We start from the raw sequence: 26,115 nt of genomic DNA, 5'->3' as shown, positions 1-26,115 counted from the left end.
TTTATCTACCCTATCCAATCTGACAATCATCTTAAACACCTCAATTAGATCATCCCTTAATCTTCTATATTCCAGGGAACACAAGTCGTGTCCATGCAACCTGTTTTCATAATTTAACCCCTTTTAGCCCCGGTATCATCCTTGTGAATCTGCGCTGCTCCCCTCCAAGGCCAATCTATCCTTCCTGAGGGGCGGGGCCCTGAACTAAACACAGCTACTCCAGATGGGGCCTGACCAGAGCTTTATCTAACTGTAACATAACTTAAAACCCCTTTGTAATCCAGCCCTCCGCGGAAAGCTCCAAATGTTACACGTTAAATTCATCCGGCCCTCCGCTTCTCATATGAAAGAGCACAAGTCCGATTTCAACTTCTGTTAGTTCCAGCTCTCGCTCAAAATAGGCACGGTTGAAAGCGGTTTTGTGTCTTTAATATGGGGAACCAGATTCGTCCTTTGGGTCGCCAACCCTCCAGGATTGCCCTGGAGTCTCCGGGAATGAAAGTTGAATCTCCAGGACACGGCTGCGACCAACACCCGGGAGAACAATCATAGGGGACATTTAAAAATAAAATGTTTTTTTGGGAAAAAAAATTATTTGAACACTTTTGTTTGCTAGCTATGAAACTATTGAACATGGAAAAATGCATTTATATAGCGCCTTTCACGACCACCGGACGTCTCAAAGCACTTTACAGCCAATGAAGTACTTTTGAAGTGTACTCACTGTTGTAATGTAGGAAACACGGTAGCCAATTTATGCACAGCAAGATCCCACACACAGCAATGTGATAATGACCAGATAACCTATTTTTGTTATGTTGGTTGACGGATAAATATTGGCCAGGTCACCGTGGAGAACTCCCCTACTCTTCTTCGAAATCGTGCCATGGGCTCTTTTACGTCCACCTGAGAGAGCAGACGGGGCCTCGGTTTAACATCTCCGTACTGCACTGGAGTGTCAGCCTAGCTTTATGTGATCACGTCTCTGGAGTGGGACTTGAACCCACAACCTTCTGACTCAGAGACAAGTGTGCTGCCCACTGAGCCACTGGCTGACACTGGAGGGAAACAAAACTGTTTGACTTGCAGTCAAGAATCCTCCAATCAGGTCATGAAGAGCCTGTTCGCTTTCCGATTGGCCGCGGGAAGGCGAGGCTCCGCGGGGATGGGCGTGTTGGGTGACCAATGGCGGGAGTGAGGGGGCGGGGCGGTTGGAGGCACGAGGGTCATGTGGTGAAACCTCCGGGAATGTTGGCAACCCGATTTCCGGCACTGACACGATGGGGCCGAGCGGCTTCCCTCTTGTCCCGTGAGTTTCTACGATTCCCTTCGGGCTCCCTGTGTGGACACTGGTGGGGAACCTTCCAGTTCAGGTCGAAACCACAAACCGGTTCACTTCACAAAAGTTGGATCGGAGACCGGTGGGGAGTGGGTTATTGTTGTCTGTAGCTGGTAATGAGAAACCTGACTCTTGGCCAGGATTTTTAAATCTGTAAAATGCTTATTCTACCACACAAGCTTTGAGGTCGGCATGAGTGGAATTATTAACGAAGTTTTGCTATTGGTGGGAGGGAGTGAGTGAGGAAATTCAGTTTGTGTGTCACTGCCCACTTTACATTCCCAAGTTACAACTTCGCTTTCTCTTCACACAAAAAATCAGCTTCACCTCGTAATAGAAACATAGAAGATAGGAGCAGGAGTAGGCCATTCGGCCCCTCGAGCATGTTCCGCCATTTAATGAGATCATGGCTGATCATCCAAATTCAGTACCCCGTCCCTGCTTTCTCCCCATATCCCTTGATCCCTTTAGCCTTAAGAAATATATCTAACTCCTTCTTGAATATATTTAATGAATTGGCCTCAACTGCCTTGTGTGGTAGAGAATTCCACAGGTTCACCACTCTCTGGGTGAAGAAATTCCTCCTCATCTCTGTCCTAAATGGCTTACCCCTTATCTTTAGACTGTGACCCCTGGTTCTGGACTCCCCTGCCATCGGGAACATCCTTCCTGCATCTAGTCTGTTAGAATTTTATAAGTTTCAATGAGATCCCCTCTCATTCTTCTAAACTCCAGCGAGTATAAGCCCAAGCGACCCAATCTCTCCTCATACGTCATTCCTGCCATCCCAGGTATCAGTCTGGTGAATCTTCGCTGCACTCCCACCATGGCAAGAACATTCTTCCTCAGATAAGGCGACCAAAACTGCACACAATACTCAAGGTGTGGTCTCACCAAGGCCCTGTACATCTGCAGCAAGACATCCTTGCTCCTGTACTCGAATCCTCTCGCTATGAAGGCCAACATACCATTTGCCTTCTTAACCGCCTGCTGCACCTGCATGCTTACCTTCAGCGACTGGTGCACAAGGACAGCCAGGTCTCGTTGCACTTCCCCTTCACCCAATCTATTGCCGTTCAGATAATAATCTGTCTTCCTGTTTTTGCCACCAAAGTGGATAACCTCACATTTATCCACATTATACTGCATCTGCCATGCTTCTGCCCAATCACCCAACCTGTCCAAATCATACTGGAGTTTCTTGGCATCCTCCTCACAGCACACACGCCCACCCAGCTTTGTGTCATCTGCAAACTTGGAGAGGTAGGGTAATGGGATGCGGTGGGCGGTCGGCTTCCCAACCCGCCGGGATTGGCCTGGAGGCTCCAGGGATTGAAGTTTAATCTCCTGGACGCTGCTGCGAGCAAACACCCGGGTGAAATATCACAGGGGGTGTTTATAAAAAAAAAAAAAAAAAAAATTATTTTAATTTTCTTTGAACACTTTTGTTGATTAGCGATTTAAACAAAAATATTGGAAATGGACCGTCACGAATGATCCAATCGGGTGACGAAGAATCTGTTGGCTTTCCAATCGGTGCGGGGAGGCCGGGCACCGCCGGGATGGGCATTTCTGGCGACCAATGGTGGGAGTGAGGGGGCGGGGCGGCTGGAGGCCGGAGGTCATGTGCTGGAATCTCCAGGAATACCTCCAATCAGAGTTGGGAACCCTAGTTGGAGGGGGAAGTTTAACATCCACTGTCTTTGGTGACTCGGGATTGCATTCATGATTCCTCAGTAGATTTTCTGTTTTTTGGATTTGGTTGATACCTGTTTTGGTTGCAAGTTAATAATATTTTGCACAAAAAAAATGGTAACCGAATTGTCATTTTCTAGAATTGTTTCTTTAATGAGATAAAGAATAGACCGACTTGCATTTATATAGCACCTTTCACGACCACCGGAACCACCCAAAGCACTTTTGAAGTGTAGTCGCTGTTGTAATGTAGAAATTGCGACAGCCAATTTGCGCACAGCAAGCTCCCACAAACACCAATGTGATAATGACCAGATAATCTGTTTTAATGATATAGATTGAGGGATAAATATTAGCCAGAACACCAGTGATAACTCCCCTGCTCCTCTTCGAAATAGTGCATCTTTAAATCCACCTGAGAGAGCAGGCAGGGCCTCGGTTTAACGTCTCATCCGAAAGATGGCACCTCTGACAGTGCAGCTCTCCCTCAGCACTGCACTGGGAGTGTCAGCCTAGATTATGTGTGCAAGTCTCTGGAGTGGGACTTGAACCCACAACCTTCTGACTCAGGGGCGAGGGTGCTACCCACTGAGCCACGGCTGACACTTAAATAGCAGAATGGAGATGCCACAGTTTCCATCCCCCATTTTAATGAGCCCCCCCCCCCCCCCCCATAGCATTGCTTTCAGACAAAAGCTTTATTTTTTTTTTATTTAAAAAAAAAGCGGATTGAGCTGCAGCTGCGGTGTGAGGGTGGGCAACGGAGCAATGGGAATTGTTGGACAAAGAACGAACAAGGTGCCTCTCGTTCGCCTTCTACCATCCTGGTAGTTGCGTGATCAGCCGTGATCTAATTGAACAGCGGAACAGGCTTAAGGGGCTGAATGGTCTCCTGTTCCGACCATACAATGATAATACAGTCGTTGATTAATTGTGGCAAGCTGTCAATGAGTCTACAACAGACCCAGATGCTGGGTGTATTGAGATCCTCTCTCACTTGTTTCCCTCCCTCCCTCCTTCCTTCACTCCCTTTTCTCCCTCCCTTCCCCTCCCAACATTTGGGAACTCCGCAAGCTGCCTTAAGGTCTCTAGTTAATCCTGACCGTGCAGAGCAGGATTCCATCGCAGCTGTGGGAATCTTCACCCTTGATTGGGAAGAGGAAGTAAAGTGAGTCGGGGAGAGTGGCAGATGAAGGCGTTTCGGCTGCACTCCCCTGGGTCCCAACTTGCCACTTGTGAAGAATCATATGATAGAATCGTAGGAATTTACGGCACAGAAGGAGGCCATTCGACCCATCGTGTCTGAGCCGGCCGAAAAAGAGCGCTCCAGCCTAATCCCACTGTCCAGCTCTTGGTCCGTAGCCCTGTAGGTTACGGCACTTCAAGTGCACATCCAAGTACTTTTTAAACATGATGAGGGTTTCTGCCTCTACCACCCTTTCAGGCAGTGAGTCCGGACCTCCACCACCCTCTGGGTTAACATGTTCTCCTCAAATCCCCTCTAATTCTTCTAGCAATTACTTTAACTCTATGCCCCTGGTTATTGACCTCTCTGCTAAGGGAAATAGGTCCTTCCTATCCACTTTATCTAGGCCCCTCATAATTTTCTACACCTCATTAAGTCTCCCCTCTACCTCCTCTGTTCCAAAGAAAACAACCCCAGCCTATCTAATCTTTCCTCATAGCTAAAATTCTCCAGTCCTAGCAACATCCTCATAAATCTCCTCTGTACCCTCTCTGGTGCAAACACATCTTTCCTGTAATGTGACCAGAACTGCACGCAGTATTCTAGCTGTGGCCTAACTAGTGTTTTATACAGTCAAGCATAACCTCCCTACTCTTATATTCTATGCCCCGGCTAATAAAGGCAAGTATCCCGTATGCCTTCTTAACCACCTTATCTACCTGTCCTGCTACCTTTGGGGATCTGTGGACCTGCACTCCAAGGTCCCTCTGTTCCTCTAAACTTCTCAGTATCCTACCATTTAATGTGTATTCCCTTGCCTTGATAGCCCTCCCCAAATGCATTACCTCACACTTATCCGGATTGAATTCCATTTGCCACTTTTCTGCCCACCTGACCAGTCCATTGATATCTTCCTGCAGTCTATAGCTTTCTTCCTCACTATCAACTACACGGCCAATTTTTGTATCATCTGCAAAGTTCTTAATCATGCCCCCTACATTGAAGTCTAAATCATTGATATAGGCCGCAAAAAGCAAGGGACCCAGTACTGAGCCCTGTGGAACCACACTGGAAACAGCCTTCCCATTACAAAAACATCGGTCGACCATTACCCTTTGCTTCCGGCCACTGACCCAGTTTGGGATCCAACCTCCACTTTCCCTTGGATCCCATGGGCTTTTACTTTTCTGACCAGTCTGCCATGTGGGACCTGGTCAAACGCCTTGCTAAAATCTGTGTAGACTACATCAGACGTGCTACCCTCATCGACCCTCCTTGTTATCTCCTTAAAAAATTCGATCCAGTACGACTGGTATGTGAAACCACAATTGGTGCAGCAGACGGTGCCCTTCTGAAATTGTGCCCACCATCTTATTGGAATAGAAGTAAAGGGGAGGTGCACCTGATCAAATACAGTGAGGAGGTCGGTCATTCTCTAGCATAACGTTACTCACATTGATGAACTCTTGTTTATAAAAGGGATTACTTTCAAAAACCTCTTCACTGCTTTTCCTCCAGAGCCCCGATGAGGACAACGACCGTTCAGAACCAAAGCCGCACCAGAGGGAGGATATCATTACTCAACAGAACACCATCCAGAATGAGTCCATTACATCCGATGCAAGCAGCCCATACACCGTAAGAGTCTTTTTGTAGAGACTGTTCCATGTTTGTAACCATGTTTTATTTATTCTTTTGTTTTTGGAATGATGGTACCGTGATCCATAATTAATTAGTGAGCTACAATTCACTTATTAAACCACTGAATACTCTAAAGCAGAGGTGCCCAGACTGGGGCCAGTGGGCCCACGTGTAACCCCAGAGCTGTTAGTTGACCTGGAATCCCCGGAAACTCGGTCTTATTTCTGTTTGTATTTCCCATTTGCCATTTTTTTCCCAGTTTGAATTTTGTTTGCAGAGGTTTGGAAAGGGCTGTTCTTGGAGCTGTTGTTTCATTTTTTTATTAATTCACGGGATGCGGGCGTCGCTGGCCAGGCCGGCATTTATTGCCCATCCCTAATTGTCCTTGAGAAGGTGGTGGTGAGCCGCCTTCTTGAACCGTGCAGTCCGTGTGGTGAAGATACTCCCACAGTGCTGTTAGGGAGGAAGTTCCAGGATTTTGACCCAGCGACGATGAAGGATCGGCCGATATATTTCCAAGTCAGGATGGTGTGTGACTTGGAGGGGAACTTGGAGGTGGTGGTGTTCCCATGCGCCTGCTGCCCTTGTCCTTCTAAGTGGAAGAGGTCGCAGGTTTGGGAGGTGCTGCCGAAGAAGCCTTGGCGAGTTGCTGCAGTGCATCTTGTAGATGGTACACGCTGCAGCCACGGTACGCCGGTGGTGGAGGGAGTGAATGTTTAAGGTGGTGGATGGGGTGCCAATCAAACGGATGATCATAAGAACATAAGAAATAAGAGCAGGAGTCGGCCATTCAGCCCCTCGAGCCTGCTCCGTCATTCAATAAGATCATGGCTGATCCTCTACCTCATCTCCACTTTCCTGCACTATCCCCATATCCCTTGATTCCCTTAATATCCAAAAATCTATCGCTCTCTGTCTTGAATATACTCAACGACTGAGCATCCACAGCCCTCTAAGGTAGAGAATTCCAAAGATTCACCACCCTCTGAGCCCATTATAAAAGACTAGCTGGGGGAGCCCGGCGTTGCCGAGGCTTTTTCGAGGGCATGTTGTTGTTGGAAGAGAGAGAGCCCTCTCCCTCACACTCTCTCTCCTCCCACCCCCCCCACACTCTCTCTCACCCCCCCTCTCCCTCACACTCTCTCTCACCCCCCTCTCCCTCACACTCTCTCTCCCTCACACTCTCTCACCCCCCCCTCTCCCTCACACTCTCTCTCCCCCCTCTCACTCTCTCTCCCCCCCTCTCCCTCTCACTCTCTCTCCCCCTCTCTCCCTCTCACTCTCTCTCCCCCCCTCTCCCTCACACTCTCTCTCCCCCCCTCCCTCACACTCTCTCTTCCCCCCCTCTCCCTCACACTCTCTCTCCCCCCCTCTCCCTCACACTCTCTCTCCCCCCCCTCTCCCTCACACTCTCTCTCCCCCCCCCCCTCCCTCACACTCTCTCTCTTCCCCCCCCCCCCCCTCCCTCACACTCTCCCTCCAGGCCCGACCGGACTAACCTCGGTAGCACCTGCTGGTGAACAAGGCGGGCCTTTGGACCCGGTTGGCAGACTCCCGTGTCCGATTGAGATCGGGGACAGCCGTTTATAAAAAAAAAAAAAAAAAAAGCCAGAGCGGGCTCTCGCGGGCGGGCAGCGCATGCGCGGTCAGTGCCAGCGGCGCGAGGCGGCCCGCAGGGAGTAGGCAGGGAAACCCCGCGGGCTGGCGGCCGTTAGCAAGCGGATCACTTCAGGTGTCCATCCCGCGCTCTGGCCCCGACACCGTCAAACCTGAGAGGGGGAAGTAGAGAGAGACAAGGAAGAGGAGAAGGAGAGAGAGGGAAGAGGAGAAGGAGAGAGAGGGAAGAGGAGAAGGAGAGAGAGAGAGGGAAGAAAGAGAGAGAGAGAGATAAATTTTTTGAGCTTCAGGCCCCGAGTCCCCCCCTGCGCGAGGGTGAGGAGGAGCGGGGGGGGTTGCTAAACACAATATAAAACGCAAATAAATTGTTAATTAATTCCCTAACACATAATTCAAATATTTACCTTACTTCCCTAACACACAAAGTGTGGGGAAAAAATCGTGAAAAATCAAGATGGCGGCCACTCACCTCGGTTCAGAAGGATAAGGCCCGCCCACACACGCACCGATTGGTCGACCGGTCAGGTCACCGAAGCGTAGGATTGGCCAATCGTCGAGTCACTCGACACTCAACTGTAGGAAGGAACCCGCCGTCCGATTGGTCGACCTCGACGTCACACGGTCGCTAATGCGATGCTAATGAGCGGAAGGCTGAACGTTTTTCGGATACCGCGGGCGGGATTTTTGTGCGGCCGAAACGTAAATACGCCTATGACCGGTCCGGAATCGCAAGCTTTCTTTTGAGGCGACGCGCGCGTCGGTACGCTCTGTAACTTTCAAATGTATAGAGAACGGACAGACAGACAGACAGAAGAGCCGCTTTATATATATAGATAGATGTAATAGCAGAGCACTTGGAAAACAGTGACAGGATCGGACAAAGTCAACATGGATTTACAAAAGGTAAATCGTGCTTGACTAATCTACTGGAATTTTTTGAGGATGTAACTAGTAAAATAGATAAGGGAGAACCAGTGGCTGTGGTGTATTTGGACTTTCAGGAGGCTTTCGATAAGGTCCCACATAAGAGATTAGCGTGTAAAGTTAAGGCACATGGGATTGGGGGCAAGGTATTGACTTGGACAGAGAACTGGTTGGCAGATAGAAAGCAAAGAGTTGGAATAAATGGGTCTTTTTCCAAGTGGCAGGCAGTGACTAGTGGGGTACCGCAGGGATCAGTCCTTGGACCCCAGCTGTTCACAATATATATTAATGATCTAGACAAGGGAACTAGATGTAATATCTCCAGATTTGCAGACGACACAAAGCTGGGTGGGCGTGTGTGCTGTGAGGAGGATGCTGAGAAACTACAGGATGATTTGGACAGGTTGGATGATTGGGCAGAAGCATGGCAGATGCAGTATAACGTGGATAAATGTGAGGTTATCCACTTTGGTGTCAAAAACAGGAAGGCAGATTATTATCTGAATGGCAATAGATTGGGAGAAGGGGAAGTGCAACGAGACCTGAGTGTCCTTGTGCACCAGTCACTGAAGGTAAGCATGTAGGTGCAGCAGGCGGTTAAGAAGGCAAATGGTATGTTGCCCTTCATAGCGAGAGGGTTTGAGTACAAGAACAAGGATGTCTTGCTGCAGTTGTACAGGGCCTTGGTGAGACCACATCTTGAGTATTGTGTGCAGTTTTGGTCGCCTTTTCTGAGGAAGGATGTTCTTGCCATGGAAGGAGTTCAGCGAAGATTCACCAGACTGATACCTGGGATGGCAGGAATGACGTACGAGGAGAGATTGGGTCGATTGGGCTTGTACTCGCTGAAGTTTAGAAGAATGAGAGGGGATCTCATTGAAACTTATAAAATTCTGGCAGGACTGGACAGACTAGATGCAGGGAGGATGTTCCCGATGGTCGGGGAATCCAGAACCAGGGGTCACAGTCTAAGGATAAGGGGTAGGCCTTTTAGGACAGAAATGAGGAGGAATTTCTTCACCCAGAGAGTGGTGAACCTGTGGAATTCTCTACCACAGAAGGCAGCAGAGGCCAATTCATTAAATATATTCAAGAAGGAGTTGGATATATTTCTTAAGGCTAAAGGGATCAAGGGGTATGGGGAGAAAGCAGGGACTGAACTTGGATGATCAGCCATGATCGCATTGAATGGCGGAGCAGGCTAGAGGGGCCGAATGGCCTACTCCTATCTTCTATGTTTCTATGAAGAAATTTCTCCTCATCTCAGTCCTAAATGGCCGACCCCTTATTGAGACTGTGACCCCTGGTTCTAGACTCCCCAGCCAGGGGAAACATCCTCCCTGCATCTACCCTGTCAAGCCCTGTAACAATTTTGTATGTTTCAATGAGATCACCTCTCATTCTTCTAAACTCGAGGGAATATAGGCCTAGTCTACTCAATCTGTCCTCATAGGACAATCCTTCCATCCCAGGAATCAGTCTGGTGAACCTTCATTGCACTCCCTCTATGGCAAGTATATTCTTCCTTAGGTAAGGAGACCAAAACTGTACATAATACTCCAGGTGTGGTCTCACCAGGACCCTATATAATGGTGTCGAGCTTCTTGAGTGTTGTTGGAGCTGCGCTCATCCAGGCAAGTGGAGAGTATTCCATCACACTCCTGACTTGTGCCTTGTAGATGCTGGAAAGGCTTTGGGGTGTCCGGAGGTAAGGCACTCACTGCATTGCTGTATCACAGGATCTTGCAGCACAGAAGGAGGTCATTCGGCCCATTGTCACTGTACCGACTCTTAGAAAGAGCTACCCAATTACTCCTACTAACAACCCCCCCCCACCCCCGGCTCGTTCCCCATAGCCCTGCAAATTTTTTATTTTCAAGTTTCTATCCAATTCCCATTAGAAAGTTACTATTGAATCTGCTTCCACCAACCCTTCAGGCAGTCCATTCCAGATCACAACAACTCACTATGTAAAATAAAAATTTTTCCTCATCTCCCCCCAGGTTTTTTTGCCAATTACGTTAACCCTGTGTCCCGTGGTTACCGTCCCTTCTGCCAGTATAAACAATTTCTCCTTAACTACTCTATCAAAACACTTCATCATCTTGAACACCTCTATTAAATCACCTCTTAACCTTCTCTGCTCTAAGGAGAACAACCCCAGCTTCTCGAGTCTCTACACATAAACTCAAGTCCCTCATCCCTGGAGCCATTCTTGTAAATCTCCTCTGCACCCTCTCCAAGGCCTTGACATCCTTCCTAAAGTGCGGTGCCCAGAATTGGACGTAATACTCCAGCGCTGTTGTCTCACTGATGGATGAATCCTTACAATAGGATCTTGAGATCGATGCAAATTAATTGGCTTTAAACTTTATATTGGGCACTGAGACTCCATGACGAAGCAGGAGGACTTGGAGACACCTGCTGTAAAGTATAAATAAATCTTGTTTCCAAGTCTCTGCTGACAAACACCAGTTGGGCCGAATGGCCTGTTTCTGTACTTTGTGTAAATTCTATGTAATTTTGCACAAGACATGGAGAAAATGTTTCTGCTTGTGGGAGTACAAAACTAGAGGTCATAAATCTAAGATAGTTACAAATAAAACCAATATGTAATTCAAGAGAACCCCAGAGAGTGGTGAGAATGTGGAACTGGCTACCACAGGGAGTGGTTGAGGCAAATAGCACAGAGGCATTTAAGGGGAAGCTAGATAAGCACATGAGGGAGAAAGGAGTAGAAGGATATGCTGATGGAGTGAGATGAAGAGGGGTGGGAGGAGGCCCGTGTGGAGCATAAACACCGGGATAGGCCAGTTGGGCCGAATGGCCTGTTTCTGTGTTGTAAATACTCTAAAATTGAAGCAATCTGAATTGTGCTTCAGGTGCTTACCTTAGATAAACTGGCTCAATTGGTGGTTGGTGATGGAAAGGCCAGTACACGCTTGTGCATAGTCTTCTTTATGCATGTGGTAAAATTTCTCGCCAGCTACGGTTAGTTAGGAACTCTTGCTGGATTCCCTTGGCAGTCTTAAATAAAGCCCAGCAAGGAAGTTTCTCTCTCGCTGTATAAAGTTACTGAATGTTTCTTGTCCAGCTGAATAAGCAAAATATTTATATGGAGTACACACTGAGAAAGGCAAATGTTATGATTATGTTACCCACGGCTTCTCCCTGATAAAGGTCGAGTTTCCTTTGATTGAGATTAAGTAGATTGAACCTATATTCTCAAGAGTTTAGAAGAATGAGAGGTGATCTCGTTGAAACGTATAAAATTAGTTTTTTTTTACATAGTATTTACAGCCCAGAAACAGGCCATTCGGCCCAACTGGTCCGTGCCGGTGTTTATGCTCCACACGAGCCTCCTCCCACCTTACTTCACCTCACCCTGTCATCATATCCTTCTATTCCTTTTCAAGCTTAAGGGGTCGGCCATTTAGGACTGAGATGAGGAGAAATTTCTTCACTCAGAGGGTGGTGAATCTTTGGAATTCTCTACCCCAGAGGGCTGTGGAGGCTCAGTCATTGAGTATATTCAAGACAGAGATCGATAGATTTTTGGATACTAAAGGAACCAAGGGATATGGGGATAGTGCGGGAAGGTGGAGTTGAGGTACAAGATCAGCCATGATCTTATTGAATGGTGGAGCAGGCTCGAAGGGCCGAATGGTCTACTCCTGCTCCTATTTCTTATGTTCCCCTCTTTCCAGCCTGTTCCCATAAATTACTGCAGAATCCAGTGCCTACATCACACGTTTATATAAGTTTTTGCAATCTTGATAACTGAGGCTACAGGCATTATCTTCACACTGGTTTTTAATAATTTCCACCCTGTATTTATATAGCACCTCACTGCATCTCTGAAATATCATCCCAAAGTGCTTCATGTAAAGAAGGGAGAAAGAACTTGCATTTCTATAGCGCCTTTCACAACCTCAGGACGTCCCAAAGCGCTCTACAGCCAATGAGGTAATTTGGAAGTGGAGTCACTGTTGTAATGTAGGAAACGCAGCAACCAATTTGTGCACAGCAAGCTCCACGACACAAAGCTGGGTGGGCGCGTGTGCTGTGAGGAGGATGCCGAGAAATTCCAGTGTGATTTGGACAGGTTGGGTGATTGGGCAGATGCATGGCAGATGCAGTATAATGTGGATAAATGCGAGGTTATCCACTTTGGTGGCAAAAACAGGAAGGCAGATTATTATCTGAACGGCAATAGATTGGGAGAAGGGGAAGTGCAACGAGACCTAGGTGTCCTTGTGCAGCAGTCGCTGAAGGTAAGCATGCAGGTGCAGCAGGCGGTTAAGAAGGCAAATGGTATGTTGGCCTTCATAGCGAGAGGATTTGAGTACAGGAACAAGGATGTCTTGCTGCAGTTGTACAGGGCCTTGGTGAGGCCACACCTTGAGTATTGTGTGCAGTTTTGGTCGCCTTATCTGAGGAAGGATGTTCTTGCCATGGAGGGAGTGCAGCGAAGATTAACAGACTGATACCTGGGATGGCAGGAATGAAGTATGAGGAGAGATTGGGCTTATATTCGCTGGAGTTTAGAAGAATGAGAGGGGATCTCATTGAAACTTATAAAATTCTAACAGGACTAGACAGACTAGATGCAGGAAGGATGTTCCCGATGGTCGGGGAGTCCAGAACCAGGTGTCCCAGTCTAAGGATAAGGGGTAAGCCATTTAGGACAGAGATGAGGAGGAATTTCTTCACCCAGAGAGTGGTGAACCTGTGGAATTCTCTACCACAAAAGGCAGTTGAGGCCAATTCATTAAATATATTCAAGAAGGAGTTGGATATATTTCTTAAGGCTGAAGGGATCAAGGGATATGGGGAGAAGGCAGGGACAGGGTACTGAATTTGGATGATCAGCCATGATCTCATTAAATGGTGGAACAGGCCTACTCCTGCTCCTATCTTCTTTGTTTCCCACAAACAGTAATGAGATAATGATCAGAATTTTTATTTTAGTGATGTTGGTTGAGGGATAAATATTGGCCCCAAGACACTGGGGGAGAACTCCGCCTGCTCTTCTTCGAAATAGTGCCATGGGAGCTACGTTATACTCCTATAGTGTTTGCAGGACACCATTTGAAGCCTTCAGACCCTGCCACTTCGTAGATCTATCTTTTTGTACGTGAGATATTGTTGGTCACAAGAGTGGGGCAGGAGGGTGGGGGCGTATTCAGCCACATTGTTACCATGTTGATCTGGGAGCAGCCATTTTCTGTAGGCTTCTTCCTTGTGTGACAGGACTGCATTGACAGCAAGAATGGTGAGCTGGGGATCGCATTCCAGTTACTGATGTGGAACTTCATGGTGTCACGTTTGCGGGAGTTTGAAAGAAAGCATCCCATCCTAGACTGTTTGTAACCAATGATTCATACTGTTTGTAACATTGTGGTAATGGGCGAATTAAAAAATCCCAGAAATATGCACAGATGTCTCATTTCCAAACATTTTAGGATTATGCAGTAGTTTATGAGATTATCGGGGAATTCTCCCCGGGCCAGCGTACCAGATCTCTGTTTCCCATTTAGATGTCAGTCTTGGCTCAGTGGGCAGCACTCCAGCCTCTGAGTCAGAAGGTCGTGGGTTCAAGTCCCACTCCAGAGACTTGAGCACAAAATCTAGGCTGACACTCCCAGTGCAGTACTGAGGGAGTGCTGCACTGTCGGAGGTGCCGTCTTTCGGATAAGACGTTAAACCAAGGCTCCCATCTTCCCTCTCAGGTGGGTGTACTAGATCTCATGGCACTATTTCGAAGAAGAGCAGGGAGTTCTCCTCGGTGTCCTGGCCAATATTTATCCCTCAACCAACATCATTAAAAAAACAGATTATCTGGTCATTAACCACTGCCCCTTGACATTCAATGGCATTACCATCACCAAATCCCCCACCATCAATATACTGGGGGTCACCATTGACCAGAAACTTAACTGGACCAGCCACATAAATACTGTGGCAACAAGAGCAGGTCAGAGGCTGGGTATTCTGCGACGAGTGTCTCACCTCCTGACTCCCCAAAGCCTTTCCACCATCTACAAGGCACAAGTCAGGAGTGTGATGGAATACTCTCCACTTGCCTGGATGAGTGCAGCTCCAACAATACTCAAGAAGCTCAACACCATCCAGGACAAAGCAGCCCGCTTGATTGGCACCCCATCCACCACCTTAAACCTTCACTCCCTCCACCACCGGTGCACCGTGGCTGCAGTGTGTACCATCTACATGATGCACTGCAGCAGCTCGCCAAGGCTTCTTCGGCAGCACCTCCTAAACCCAAGACCTCTACCACCTAGAAGGACAAAGGCAGCAGGCGCATGGGAACACCACTACCTCCAAGTTCCCCTCCAACTCACACACCATCCTGACTTGGAAATATATCGCCGTTCCTTCATCGATGCTGGGTTAAAATCCTGGAACTCCCTCCCTAACAGCACTGTGGGAGTACCTTCACCACACGGACTGCAGCGGTTCAAGAAGGAGGCTCACCACCAGCTTCTCGAGGGCAATTAGGGATTGGCAATAAATGCTGGCCTTGCCAGCGATTCCCACATCCCATGAACAAATAAAAAAAACCATAGAAATATAGAAGATAGGAGCAGTAGTAGGCCATTCGGCCCCTCGAGCCTGCTCCGCCATTTAATGAGATCATGGCTGATCATCCAAATTCAGTACCCTGTCCCTGCTTTCTCCCCATATCCCTTGATCCCTTTAGCCTTAAGAAATATATCTCACTCCTTCTTGAATATATTTAATGAATTGACCTCAACTGCCCTGTGTGGCAGAGAATTCCACAGGTTCACCACTCTCTGGGTGAAGAAATTCCTCCTCATCTCTGTCCTAAATGGCTTACCCCTTATCCTTAGACTGGGACACCTGGTTCTGGACTCCCCCGCCATCGGGAACATCCTTCCTGCATCTAGTCTGTCTAGTCCTGTTAGAATTTTATAAGTTTCAATGAGATCCCCTCTCATTCTTCTAAACTCTAGCGAATATAAACCCAATCGACCCAATCTCTCTCCATACATCATTCCTGCCATCCCAGTTATCAGTCTGGTGAATCTTCGCTGCACTCCCTCCATGGCAAGAACATCCTTCCTCAGATAAGGCGACCAAAACTGCACACAATACTCAAGGTGTGGTCTCACCAAGGCCCTGTACAACTGCAGCAAGACATCCTTGCTCCTGTACTCGAATCCTCTCGCTACGAAGGCCAACATACCATTTGCCTTCTTAACCGCCTGCTGCACCTGCATGCTTACCTTCAGCGACTGGTGCACAAGGACACCCAGGTCTCGTTGCACTTCCCCTTCTCCCAATCTATTGCCGTTCAGATAATCTGCCTTCCTGTTTTTGCCACCAAAGTGGATAACCTCGAATTTATCCACATTGAGTAATTAAAATGAGCGCATTGCTGTTTGTGGGAGCTTGCTGTGCGCAAATTGGCTGCCGCGTTTCCTACATTGACAGTGCTTCATTGGCTGTAATGCGCTTTGAGGTGGTGAAAGGTGCTCAATAAGGGCAGGTTTTTCTTTCAAGAATCATGTCTGTTCTGGTCTAAAGTGTAAAACTGATTCGTTATTGTAGTGTATGTACCTTTAAGAGGAACTATGTTTTTGAAGCCCCTGTATACGGTAGTACCGGTAGTGACCACTCGGGTATATAAGCCTGTGTAGCGTCTTGTGTTGTTAGTTCACCTCCAGACTTTGTTCAGTAAACACTTGTTAAATCAACTCCTGCATTCCGTGTCTCCATTAACACACGGATCTAACAGTGGCGACGAGTTAGAAACGAACTTACCTGCAATTCGGAAGCACCTCAAGGGGAACGATTCCTCAGACGAAGGTCGAAGCCAGAAGCAAGAAAAAATAAATAAAATAAAAATAACTCGAGGAAACTCGAAAACGAGGGCCAGGCTTGGTCTCCAGTCTGTGGTTTCCCCAGCTAAACGGGCTGGTGGCAGGTAGTGCACTGATCCTTCCTGGGCTGCGGCGGGCTAGAGCTCGATCGGGTGGCTCTGCAACGGGGCCGGGCAGCGAGTCGGGAAGCAGAAGCAAAGAGAGAGAGAGAGGGTGGAGCACTCAGGGCGCGGCCGGTGCTGCAAAGCAGGTCGGCGTTCGGACTGAACAGAGGGAGGGGAATGTCCCAGAGGGTCCGCTCCACGACGGGAACGGTTCTCCAAGTAACGGAGAAACTAGTGAAGCGATATATTAAAAGAAATAATAGAAATACCGCGAAAAGCTGCAGGTCGCAACGGGAACCGTGGAGAACAGCGTTGGCAGCAGCGGCAGCGGCGGGAAAGCGCAGGAGGCGCCATCTTAACTCGGCGGGGAAGAAAGAAAAGCGCGGGAGGCGCCATTTTGATCCATCGGGGACGGAGGAAAAGCACGGGAAGCGCCATTTTAGATTTTCAAGATGCCGAAGACTGGCAATATTACTGCTTTCGATAGTGATATAGAAGATTGGACCACATATGTGGAAAGAGTGGAGGTATATTGCAAGGCGAATGAAGTAGCGGATCATAAAAAGGCATCTGTACTTCTAAATCTGATGGGCGCAAGGACATACGGGCTGTTACGAAACTTGATCACTCCAGCCAAACCGATGGACAAGAATTTTAATGAGATTGTTGATACCTTACAGGAGCACTTAAACCCAACACCGCTGCTGATAGCGGAACGATTCAAATTCTTCAGGAGGAATCAGCACAAGAATGAAAGTAACGCAGATTACCTCACCGAATTACAAAAGCTGTCAAAGCACTGCCAATTCGGGGCAGGACTGGCAGATTCTCTACGAGACAAATTCGTCTGCGGTCTCCTAAGTGAAGGAACACAGAAAAGACTACTTTCTGAGAAAGATTTAACACTGGACAAGGCTTTCAGTGTGGCTGTATCATACGAAGCAGCAGCAAGAGGAGCTGCAGAGATACAGCAAAAGCCACAGGACTTCGGCACCCATGAAATGACACGGGGTTTCGAGAGATGTTATCGCTGCGGCAGATACACCCATGACCAGAAGGACTGCTGGTTCAAGGACAAAGCATGCAGGCAATGCGGAAAGATGGGACACATTGCATGTGTATGCAGATCTGGAAAGAAATCCGCTGACAGTAAAAAGGTCAATAAGGAAAAGTACAGAAAGGTACAAATGATGACGGACAGTAGCTCAGTAGACCAGAAGAGCGATAGCGACTCCGGAAACAAGAGACTAAGCTGTCTCAAATTACAGGATGTAATTGCCAAAGAAGATTACCAGACCATTTGGGATATCCTCACGATAGCGGGGTCCCCAGTCAAAATGGAGCTAGGTACAGGATCAGCTCTGACCGTCATGAGTCGACGGGATTACGAGCGGCTATTTCCGCATATACCTTTGAAAGACACATCCATTGCCTTGAAGACATATACGGGGCAGAAAGTATACCCCAGAGGGAAAATAAGGGTGCCTGTTGTATACAACGGCAAGGAAATACAGAAGTTGTATTTATACGTTCTGCAAGATGGTGGTCCACCGTTGTTGGGACGTGAATGGATCAGAAAGATACGTTTAGACTGGCACTCCATTCAGGCACTGACGGTGACCAGTAAGAAAAAAAACGATGATGACGCCATACCTGGACGATTAAAAGAAATCTTGGCTAACGCCAAAGAAGTGTTTCAACAGGAACTAGGAACCCTGAAAGGTGCCACCGCCTCAATAAAAGTGGAAGATGCGGCAATTCCCAAGTTTTTTAAGGCAAGGCCGGTGCCATACGCAATTCGTCCAGCCGTCGAGGCAGAGCTGTAGAATTTGGAAAAAGCAGGCGTGTTATCCAAGGTAGATTGGAGCGAGTGGGCAACACCCATCGTCCCGGTCATGAAGAAAACGTTGAATAATGATAAATCTGAAGAACCGAGAAAAGTTCGCATCTGTGGGGACTTCAAGGTGACTGTAAACCCGGTTGTTCACGCGGTACAGTATCCTCTTCCGAGGATAGAAGATATTTTCGCCTCACTATCCGGAGGGAAACGTTTCACCAAAATTGACTTAGCACAGGCATATGTACAGATGGAGCTTGAGGAGACCTCTAAAAAGTATCTCACGATAAACACACACAAAGGCCTGTACCAGTACAATCGACTGGTTTTCGGAGTGGCATCAGCTCCAGCTATCTGGCAAAGAGCTATGGAGCAAGTACTGCAAGGGATTCCGGGGACTCAATGCTACCTAGACGACATCCTTGTAACAGGAGAAAACGACAACGAGCAACTTGCCAACTTGGAGCAGGTGCTCACGAGGCTGAGAGAACGGGGCCTACGAGCAAATCGCCCCAAGTGCGAATTTTTCCAGAAACAAATATCATATTGTGGCCATGTCATTAACGAAGAAGGGTTGCATAAGTCACCTGAAAAAATTGAAGTGGTCGTAAAGGCCCCAGCGCCTGAAAATGTCTCACAATTAAGGTCGTTCCTGGGATTAGTAAATTACTATCATAAATTTTTACCAAACTTGTCGACGGTTCTGCACCCGCTTAACGCACTGCTACAAACCGGAGTAGTTTGGAAATGGAGCGAAGACTGTAAACGTGCCTTCCATAAATGCAAAGGCTTGATCACGTCCAGGGAAGTGTTGGCTCATTACAACCCATCACTGCCAATCAGACTGGCGTGCGATGCATCCCCTTACGGCATAGGAGCAGTATTATCACATAGATTCCTTGATGGCTTGGAGCGGCCGATAGCTTTTGCGTCACGCTCATTGAACTCAGCTGAGCGTAACTATGCCCAGATCGACAGGGAGGCACTCAGCCTGGTGTGGGGGGTGAAGAAATTCAACCATTACCTACACGGACAAAATTTTACCTTGTTGACTGACCATCAACCCCTCGTCTCCATATTCAACCCTAAAAAGGGCGTTCCCATTATGACAGCGCAAAGGCTACAGCGGTGGTCCCTTTTCCTAGGGGCACACCAATATGACATAGAGTACAAAGGAACAAAACAGCATGGGAATGCTGACGGGTTATCGCGCCTACCGTTGCCAACGGTGGAAGAGGCGCCTACAGTGGACCCAGTGGAGATGTTCCACTCGACCATAGTGGAATGTCTACCGGTGACAAATTCTGCCATTGAAAAGGAAACGCGAAATGACCCGACTCTCTCTCGAGTCTACGATTTAACGGTGAAGGGATGGCCAGCACATGGCGAACCACTGTTGCCAGCATTCTCGCAAAGAAGAGAACAGCTGTCAGTGTGCCGAGGAACCTTGATGTGTGGATCCAGAGTGGTGATTCCACCCAAACTCAAGGATAGAGCGCTAAAGGAGCTTCACGAGGGGCATCTGGGTGGAGTGAAAATGAAGAACTTAGCCAGAGCGTTTGTGTGGTGGCCAGGTATCGATGGAGACATCAAAGAAATGACCAAGAGCTGTCTAGGATGCCAGAAGGTCCAAAACGCCCCACCACAAGCCCCTCTACATCCATGGGAGTGGCCCTCATCTCCATGGCAAAGGGTACATATCGACTTTGCTGGTCCAATTATGGACTCAATGTTCTTAATCGCGGTGGATGCACACTCCAAGTGGCCGGAGGTAATAAAGATGTCCTCCACCACCACGGAAAAAACCATCACAGTATTAAGGACCATATTCGCCAGGAATGGGCTGCCTGAACAGATCTGTTCTGATAATGGACCGCAATTTGTATCCGAAGAATTCAGGAAGTTCTTAAAAAACAATGGGGTTAAGCACTACACGTCCACCCCATACCATCCCGCCACCAATGGATTGGCTGAAAGGTTTGTCCAGACCTTCAAGAAGGCCATGGGTAATGAAGACATAAATCTACAACATGAGGTAGATAACTTCTTGTTTGCGTACAGGAATGCAACACGTGGTTACAAACCAAACCCCCGCTATGATGTTTTTCAATAGAAGACTAAGATGCCGGCTGGATTTGGTCAAGCCAAACGTCAGAAGGGACGTCGAGAACCGGCAATTTCAAAGCATGAATGAAAGGCCAACTAGAACCTTCCAGATAGGTCAACCAGTTTTGGCCCGGGACTACCGTACTGAGAAATGGCAGCCTGGAACTATTTGCACACGACTAGGACCGCTGATGTATACCGTGGACATGGGGGAAAGCATAATAAGGCGCTATGCTGACCAGATCATAGAGTCATCCGAAAAAGGACAACCTACACCACAACTCTACGCCTAGTGATGAAGCAGAGATACCCATAGTATCTACCTCCGATCCGGTGATACTGGAACCAGATGAACCCGACACTGGCATTGAAGCCGAATCGACCTTGCCAAAAGAACCTACTACACCACCGAGGCGTTATCCGGACCGAGTCAGGAAGCCTCCAGAGAGACTGAATTTGTAATTGATTAACTTCAGCAAATGTGTATATTATTGTTCTTGTAAAAATGTTATTTAATGATTACTTAAAATGTTATGTACTATTTATCTAAAAGGGGAGGAATTGTAGTGTATGTACCTTTAAGAGGAACTATGTTTTTGAAGCCCCTGTATACTGTAGTACCGGTAGTGACCAGTCAGGTATATAAGCCTGTGTAGCGTCTTGTGTTGTTAGTTCACCTCCAGACTTTGTTCAGTAAACACTTGTTAAATCAACTCCTGCATTCCGTGTCTCCATTAACACATGGATCTAACAGTTATTGAGGAGGTTTCATTGTCACATTTTGGAGGGCGTGGGGAGAGGTGGAAAAAAGTCCCCAATTTGTGTGTGGAATGCGAGGAATTGATGTTGTACACTGCTTCTGGTCAGTGAATAAATCCGACTGGCAGCCACTGCCGACCTCCCCGGAGATTTGTGTTTTCTCTTTGTGCACTCGCCAGGTCCTCCGGCAACGAAGAATTAGGGCCAAGTTCACTGGGTGATGCAGAAAAATCTTATACAAAGGCCAAGCTTAATGAGTAGTTTAAAGAAAAGAACACATTTCTAGGTTAATCCAAAACTCGGCTGCCCGTATCCTCACTCGCGCCAAGTCCCGTTCACCCATCACTCCCCCGTGCTCACTGACCTACCTCGACTCCCGGCCCACCAGCAATTCGATTTTAAACTTCTCATCCTCGTCTTCAGATCCCTCTGCGGCCTTGCCTGCACTCCTTCCCCCTCCCTGTCTCTGTAACCTTCCCCAGCCCTACAACCCTCCGAGCATTCTGTGTTCCTCCATCTCTGGGCTCTCGCACATCCTCCTCCCCTTAGTTCCTTCGCTCTACCATTGGCGGTCGTGCCTTCAGCCATCTGGGCCCAAAGCTCTGGAATTCCCTCCCTAAACCTCTCTGCCTCGCTACCTCTCTTTCCTCCTTTAAGATGCTCCTTAAAACCTCCCTCTTTGACCAAACTTTTGGTCACCTGCCTTAATATCTCCTTCTGTGGCTCGGTGTCAAATTTTTTGTTTGATAATCGCTCCTGTGAAGCAACTTGGGACGTTTTACTGCATTAAAGGTGCTATATAAATACAAGTTGTTGTTCTCAAGGTATCGATGCTGCTCATTCCAACCACTCCCTGGGGTAGTGAGTTCCACATTGCAACCCCTCCCTGGGATAGTGAGTTCCACATTCCAATCACTCCCTGGGGTAGTGAGTTCCACATTCCAATCACTCCCTGGGGTACTCAGTTCCACATTCCAATCACTCTCTGGGGTGGAGTTCCACATTCCAATCACTCCCTGGGGTAGAGTTCCACATTCCAATCACTCGCTGGGGTAGAGTTCCACATTCCAACCACTCCCTGGGGTAGAGTTCCACATTCCAATCACTCCCTGGGGTAGAGTTCCACATTCCAATCACTCCCTGGGGTAGTGAGTTCCACATTCCAATCACTCACTGGGGTAGTGAGTTCCACATTCCAATCACTCCCTGGGGTAGTGAGTTCCACATTCTAATTCACTCACTGGGGTAGCGAGTTCCACATTCCAATCACTCACTGCGGTAGAGTTCCACATTCCAATCACTCCCTGGGGTAGAGTTCCACATTCCAATCACTCCCTGGGGAAGAGTTCCACATTCCAATCACTCCCTGGGGTAGAGTTCCACATTCCAATCACTCCCCGGGGTAGAGTTCCACATTCCAACCACTCCCTGGGGTAGAGTTCCACATTCCAATCACTCCCTGGGGTAGTGAGTTCCACATTCCATCACTCCCTGGGGTAGTGAGTTCCACATTCCAATCACTCCCTGGGGTAGAGTTCCACATTCCAATCACTCCCTGGGGTAGAGTTCCACATTCCAATCACTCCCTGGGGTAGAGTTCCACATTCCAATCACTCCCTGGGGTAGAGTTCCACATTCCAATCACTCCCTGGGGTAGAGTTCCACATTCCAATCACTCCCTGGGGTAGTGAGTTCCACATTCCAATCACTCCCTGGGGTAGAGTTCCACATTCCAATCACTCCCTGGGGTAGTGAGTTCCACATTCCAATCACTCTCTGGGGTAGCGAGTTCCACATTCCAATCACTCCCTGGGGTAGAGTTCCACATTCCAATCACTCCCTGGGGTAGTGAGTTCCACATTCCAATCACTCTCTGGGGTAGCGAGTTCCACATTCCAATCACTCTCTGGGGTAGAGTTCCACATTCCAATCACTCCCTGGGGTAGAGTTCCACATTCCAATCACTCCCTGGGGTAGAGTTCCACATTCCAATCACTCCCTGGGGTAGAGTTCCACATTCCAATCACTCCCTGGGGTAGAGTTCCACATTCCAATCACTCCCTGGGGTAGTGAGTTCCACATTCCAATCACTCTCTGGGGTAGTGAATTCCACATTCCAATCACTCACTGGGGTAGTGAGTTCCACATTCTAATCACTCACTGGGGTAGAGTTCCACATTCCAATCACTCCCTGGGGTAGTGAGTTCCACATTCCAATCACTCCCTGGGGCAGTGAGTTCACACATTCTAATCACTCTCTGGGGTAGTGAGTTCCACATTCCAATCACTCCCTGGGGTAGTGAGTTCCACATTCCAATCACTCACTGGGGTAGTGAGTTCCACATTCCAATCACTCCCTGGGGTAGAGTTCCACATTCCAATCACTCCCTGGGGTAGTGAGTTCCACATTCCAATCACTCCCTGGGGCAGTGAGTTCCACATTCTAATCGCTCTCTGGGGTAGTGAGTTCCACATTCCAATCACTTACTGGGGTAGTGAGTTCCACATTCCAATCACTCCCTGGGGTAGTGAGTTCCACATTCCAATCACTCCCTGGGGTAGAGTTCCACATTCCAATCACTCCCTGGGGTAGAGTTCCACATTCCAATCACTCCCTGGGGTAGAGTTCCACATTCCAATCACTCCCTGGGGTAGTGAGTTCCACATTCAAATTCACTCACTGGGGTAGAGTTCCACATTCCAATCACTCCCTGGGGTAGTGAGTTCCACATTCCAATCACTCCCTGGGGTAGTGAGTTCCACATTCCAATCACTCTCTGGGGTAGAGTTCCACATTCCAATCACTCCCTGGGGTAGAGTTCCACATTCCAATCACTCCCTGGGGTAGTGAGTTCCACATTCCAATCACTCTCTGGGGTAGAGTTCCACATTCCAATCACTCACTGGGGTAGTGAGTTCCACATTCCAATCACTCGCTGGGGTAGAGTTCCACATTCCAATCACTCCCTGGGGTAGTGAGTTCCACATTCCAACCACTCCCTGGGGTAGAGTTCCACATTCCAATCACTCCCTGGGGTAGTGAGTTCCACATTCCAATCACTCCCTGGGGTAGTGAGTTCCACACTCTAATCACTCACTGGGGTAGAGTTCCACATTCCAATCACTCCCTGGGGTAGTGAGTTCCACATTCCAATCACACTCTGGGGTAGAGTTCCACATTCCAATCACTCCTTGGGGTAGAGTTCCACATTCCAATCACTCACTGGGGTAGTGAGTTCCACATTCCAATTCACTCACTGGGGTAGTGAGTTCCACATTCCAATCACTCCCTGGGGTAGAGTTCCACATTCCAATCACTCTCTGGGGTAGAGTTCCACATTCCAATCACTCCCTGGGGTAGAGTTCCACATTCCAACCACTCCCTGGGGTAGAGTTCCACATTCCAATCACTCCCTGGGGTAGTGAGTTCCACATTCCAACCACTCCCTGGGGTAGAGTTCCACATTCCAATCACTCCCTGGGGTAGAGTTCCACATTCCAATCACTCCCTGGGGTAGAGTTCCACATTCCAATCACTCGCTGGGGTAGAGTTCCACATTCCAACCACTCTCTGGGGTAGAGTTCCACATTCCAATCACTCCCCGCGGTAGAGTTCCACATTCCAATCACTCCCTGGGGTAGAGTTCCACATTCCAATCACTCCCTGGGGTAGTGAGTTCCACATTCCAATCACTCCCTGGGGTAGTGAGTTCCACATTCCAATCACTCCCTGGGGTAGTGAGTTCCACATTCCAATCACACTCTGGGGTAGAGTTCCACATTCCAATCACTCACTGGGGTAGAGTTCCACATTCCAATCACTCCCTGGGGTAGTGAGTTCCACATTCCAATCACACTCTGGGGTAGAGTTCCACATTCCAATCACTCCTTGGGGTAGAGTTCCACATTCCAATCACTCACTGGGGTAGTGAGTTCCACATTCCAATTCACTCACTGGGGTAGTGAGTTCCACATTCCAATCACTCTCTGGGGTAGAGTTCCACATTCCAATCACTCCCTGGGGTAGAGTTCCACATTCCAATCACTCCCTGGGGTAGTGAGTTCCACATTCCAATCACTCTCTGGGGTAGTGAGTTCCACATTCCAATCACTCCCTGGGGTAGAGTTCCACATTCCAACCACTCCCTGGGGTACTCAGTTCCACATTCCAATCACTCCCTGGGGTAGAGTTCCACATTCCAATCACTCCCTGGGGTAGAGTTCCACATTCCAACCACTCCCTGGGGTACTCAGTTCCACATTCCAATCACTCCCTGGGGTAGAGTTCCACATTCCAATCACTCCCTGGGGTAGAGTTCCACATTCCAACCACTCCCTGGGGTAGAGTTCCACATTCCAATCACTCACTGGGGTAGTGAGTTCCACATTCCAATCACTCACTGGGGTAGAGTTCCACATTCCAATCACTCCCTGGGATAGAGTTCCACATTCCAATCACTCCCTGGGGTAGTGAGTTCCACATTCCAATCACTCTCTGGGGTAGAGTTCCACATTCCAATCACTCACTGGGGTAGTGAGTTCCACATTCCAATCAGTCTCTGGGGTAGAGTTCCACATTCCAATCACTCCCTGGGGTAGAGTTCCACATTCCAATCAGTCTCTGGGGTAGAGTTCCACATTCCAATCACTCCCTGGGGTAGTGAGTTCCACATTCCAATCACTCCCTGGGATAGAGTTCCACATTCCAATCACTCCCTGGGGTAGAGTTCCACATTCCAATCACTCACTGGGGTAGTGAGTTCCACATTCCAATCACTCACTGGGGTGGAGTTCCACATTCCAATCACTCACTGGGGTAGAGTTCCACATTCCCATCACTCCCTGGGGTAGTGAGTTCCACATTCCCATCACTCCCTGGGGTAGAGTTCCACATTCCCATCACTCCCTGGGGTAGAGTTCCACATTCCCATCACTCCCTGGGGTAGTGAGTTCCACATTCCAATCACTCACTGGGGTAGAGTTCCACATTCCAGTCACTCCCTGGGGTAGAGTTCCACATTCCAATCACTCCCTGGGGTAGT

At 48.3% G+C, this 26,115-nt stretch overlaps 1 protein-coding gene across 5 annotated transcripts in view; it reads left to right on the top strand.

Annotated features, from left to right (window-relative positions):
• Positions 1-26,115, top strand: part of pawr (PRKC, apoptosis, WT1, regulator) — a 242,166-nt gene that overhangs the window by 126,090 nt on the left and 89,961 nt on the right. For all 5 annotated transcript variants that reach the window (XM_086009586.1, XM_086009588.1, XM_086009589.1 and 2 more), the window contains exon 3: positions 5,739-5,858. In XM_086009586.1, the coding sequence (XP_085865712.1) occupies positions 5,739-5,858 (120 nt within the window). The remainder of the gene's footprint in view (positions 1-5,738; positions 5,859-26,115) is intronic.

Source organism: Somniosus microcephalus, chromosome 16, assembly GCF_052327205.1.
Source record: "Somniosus microcephalus isolate GS21.2 chromosome 16, FLI_Smic_1.0, whole genome shotgun sequence".
Lineage (NCBI taxonomy): Eukaryota > Metazoa > Chordata > Chondrichthyes > Squaliformes > Somniosidae > Somniosus > Somniosus microcephalus.
This window is presented reverse-complemented; position numbering and strand designations above follow the sequence as displayed.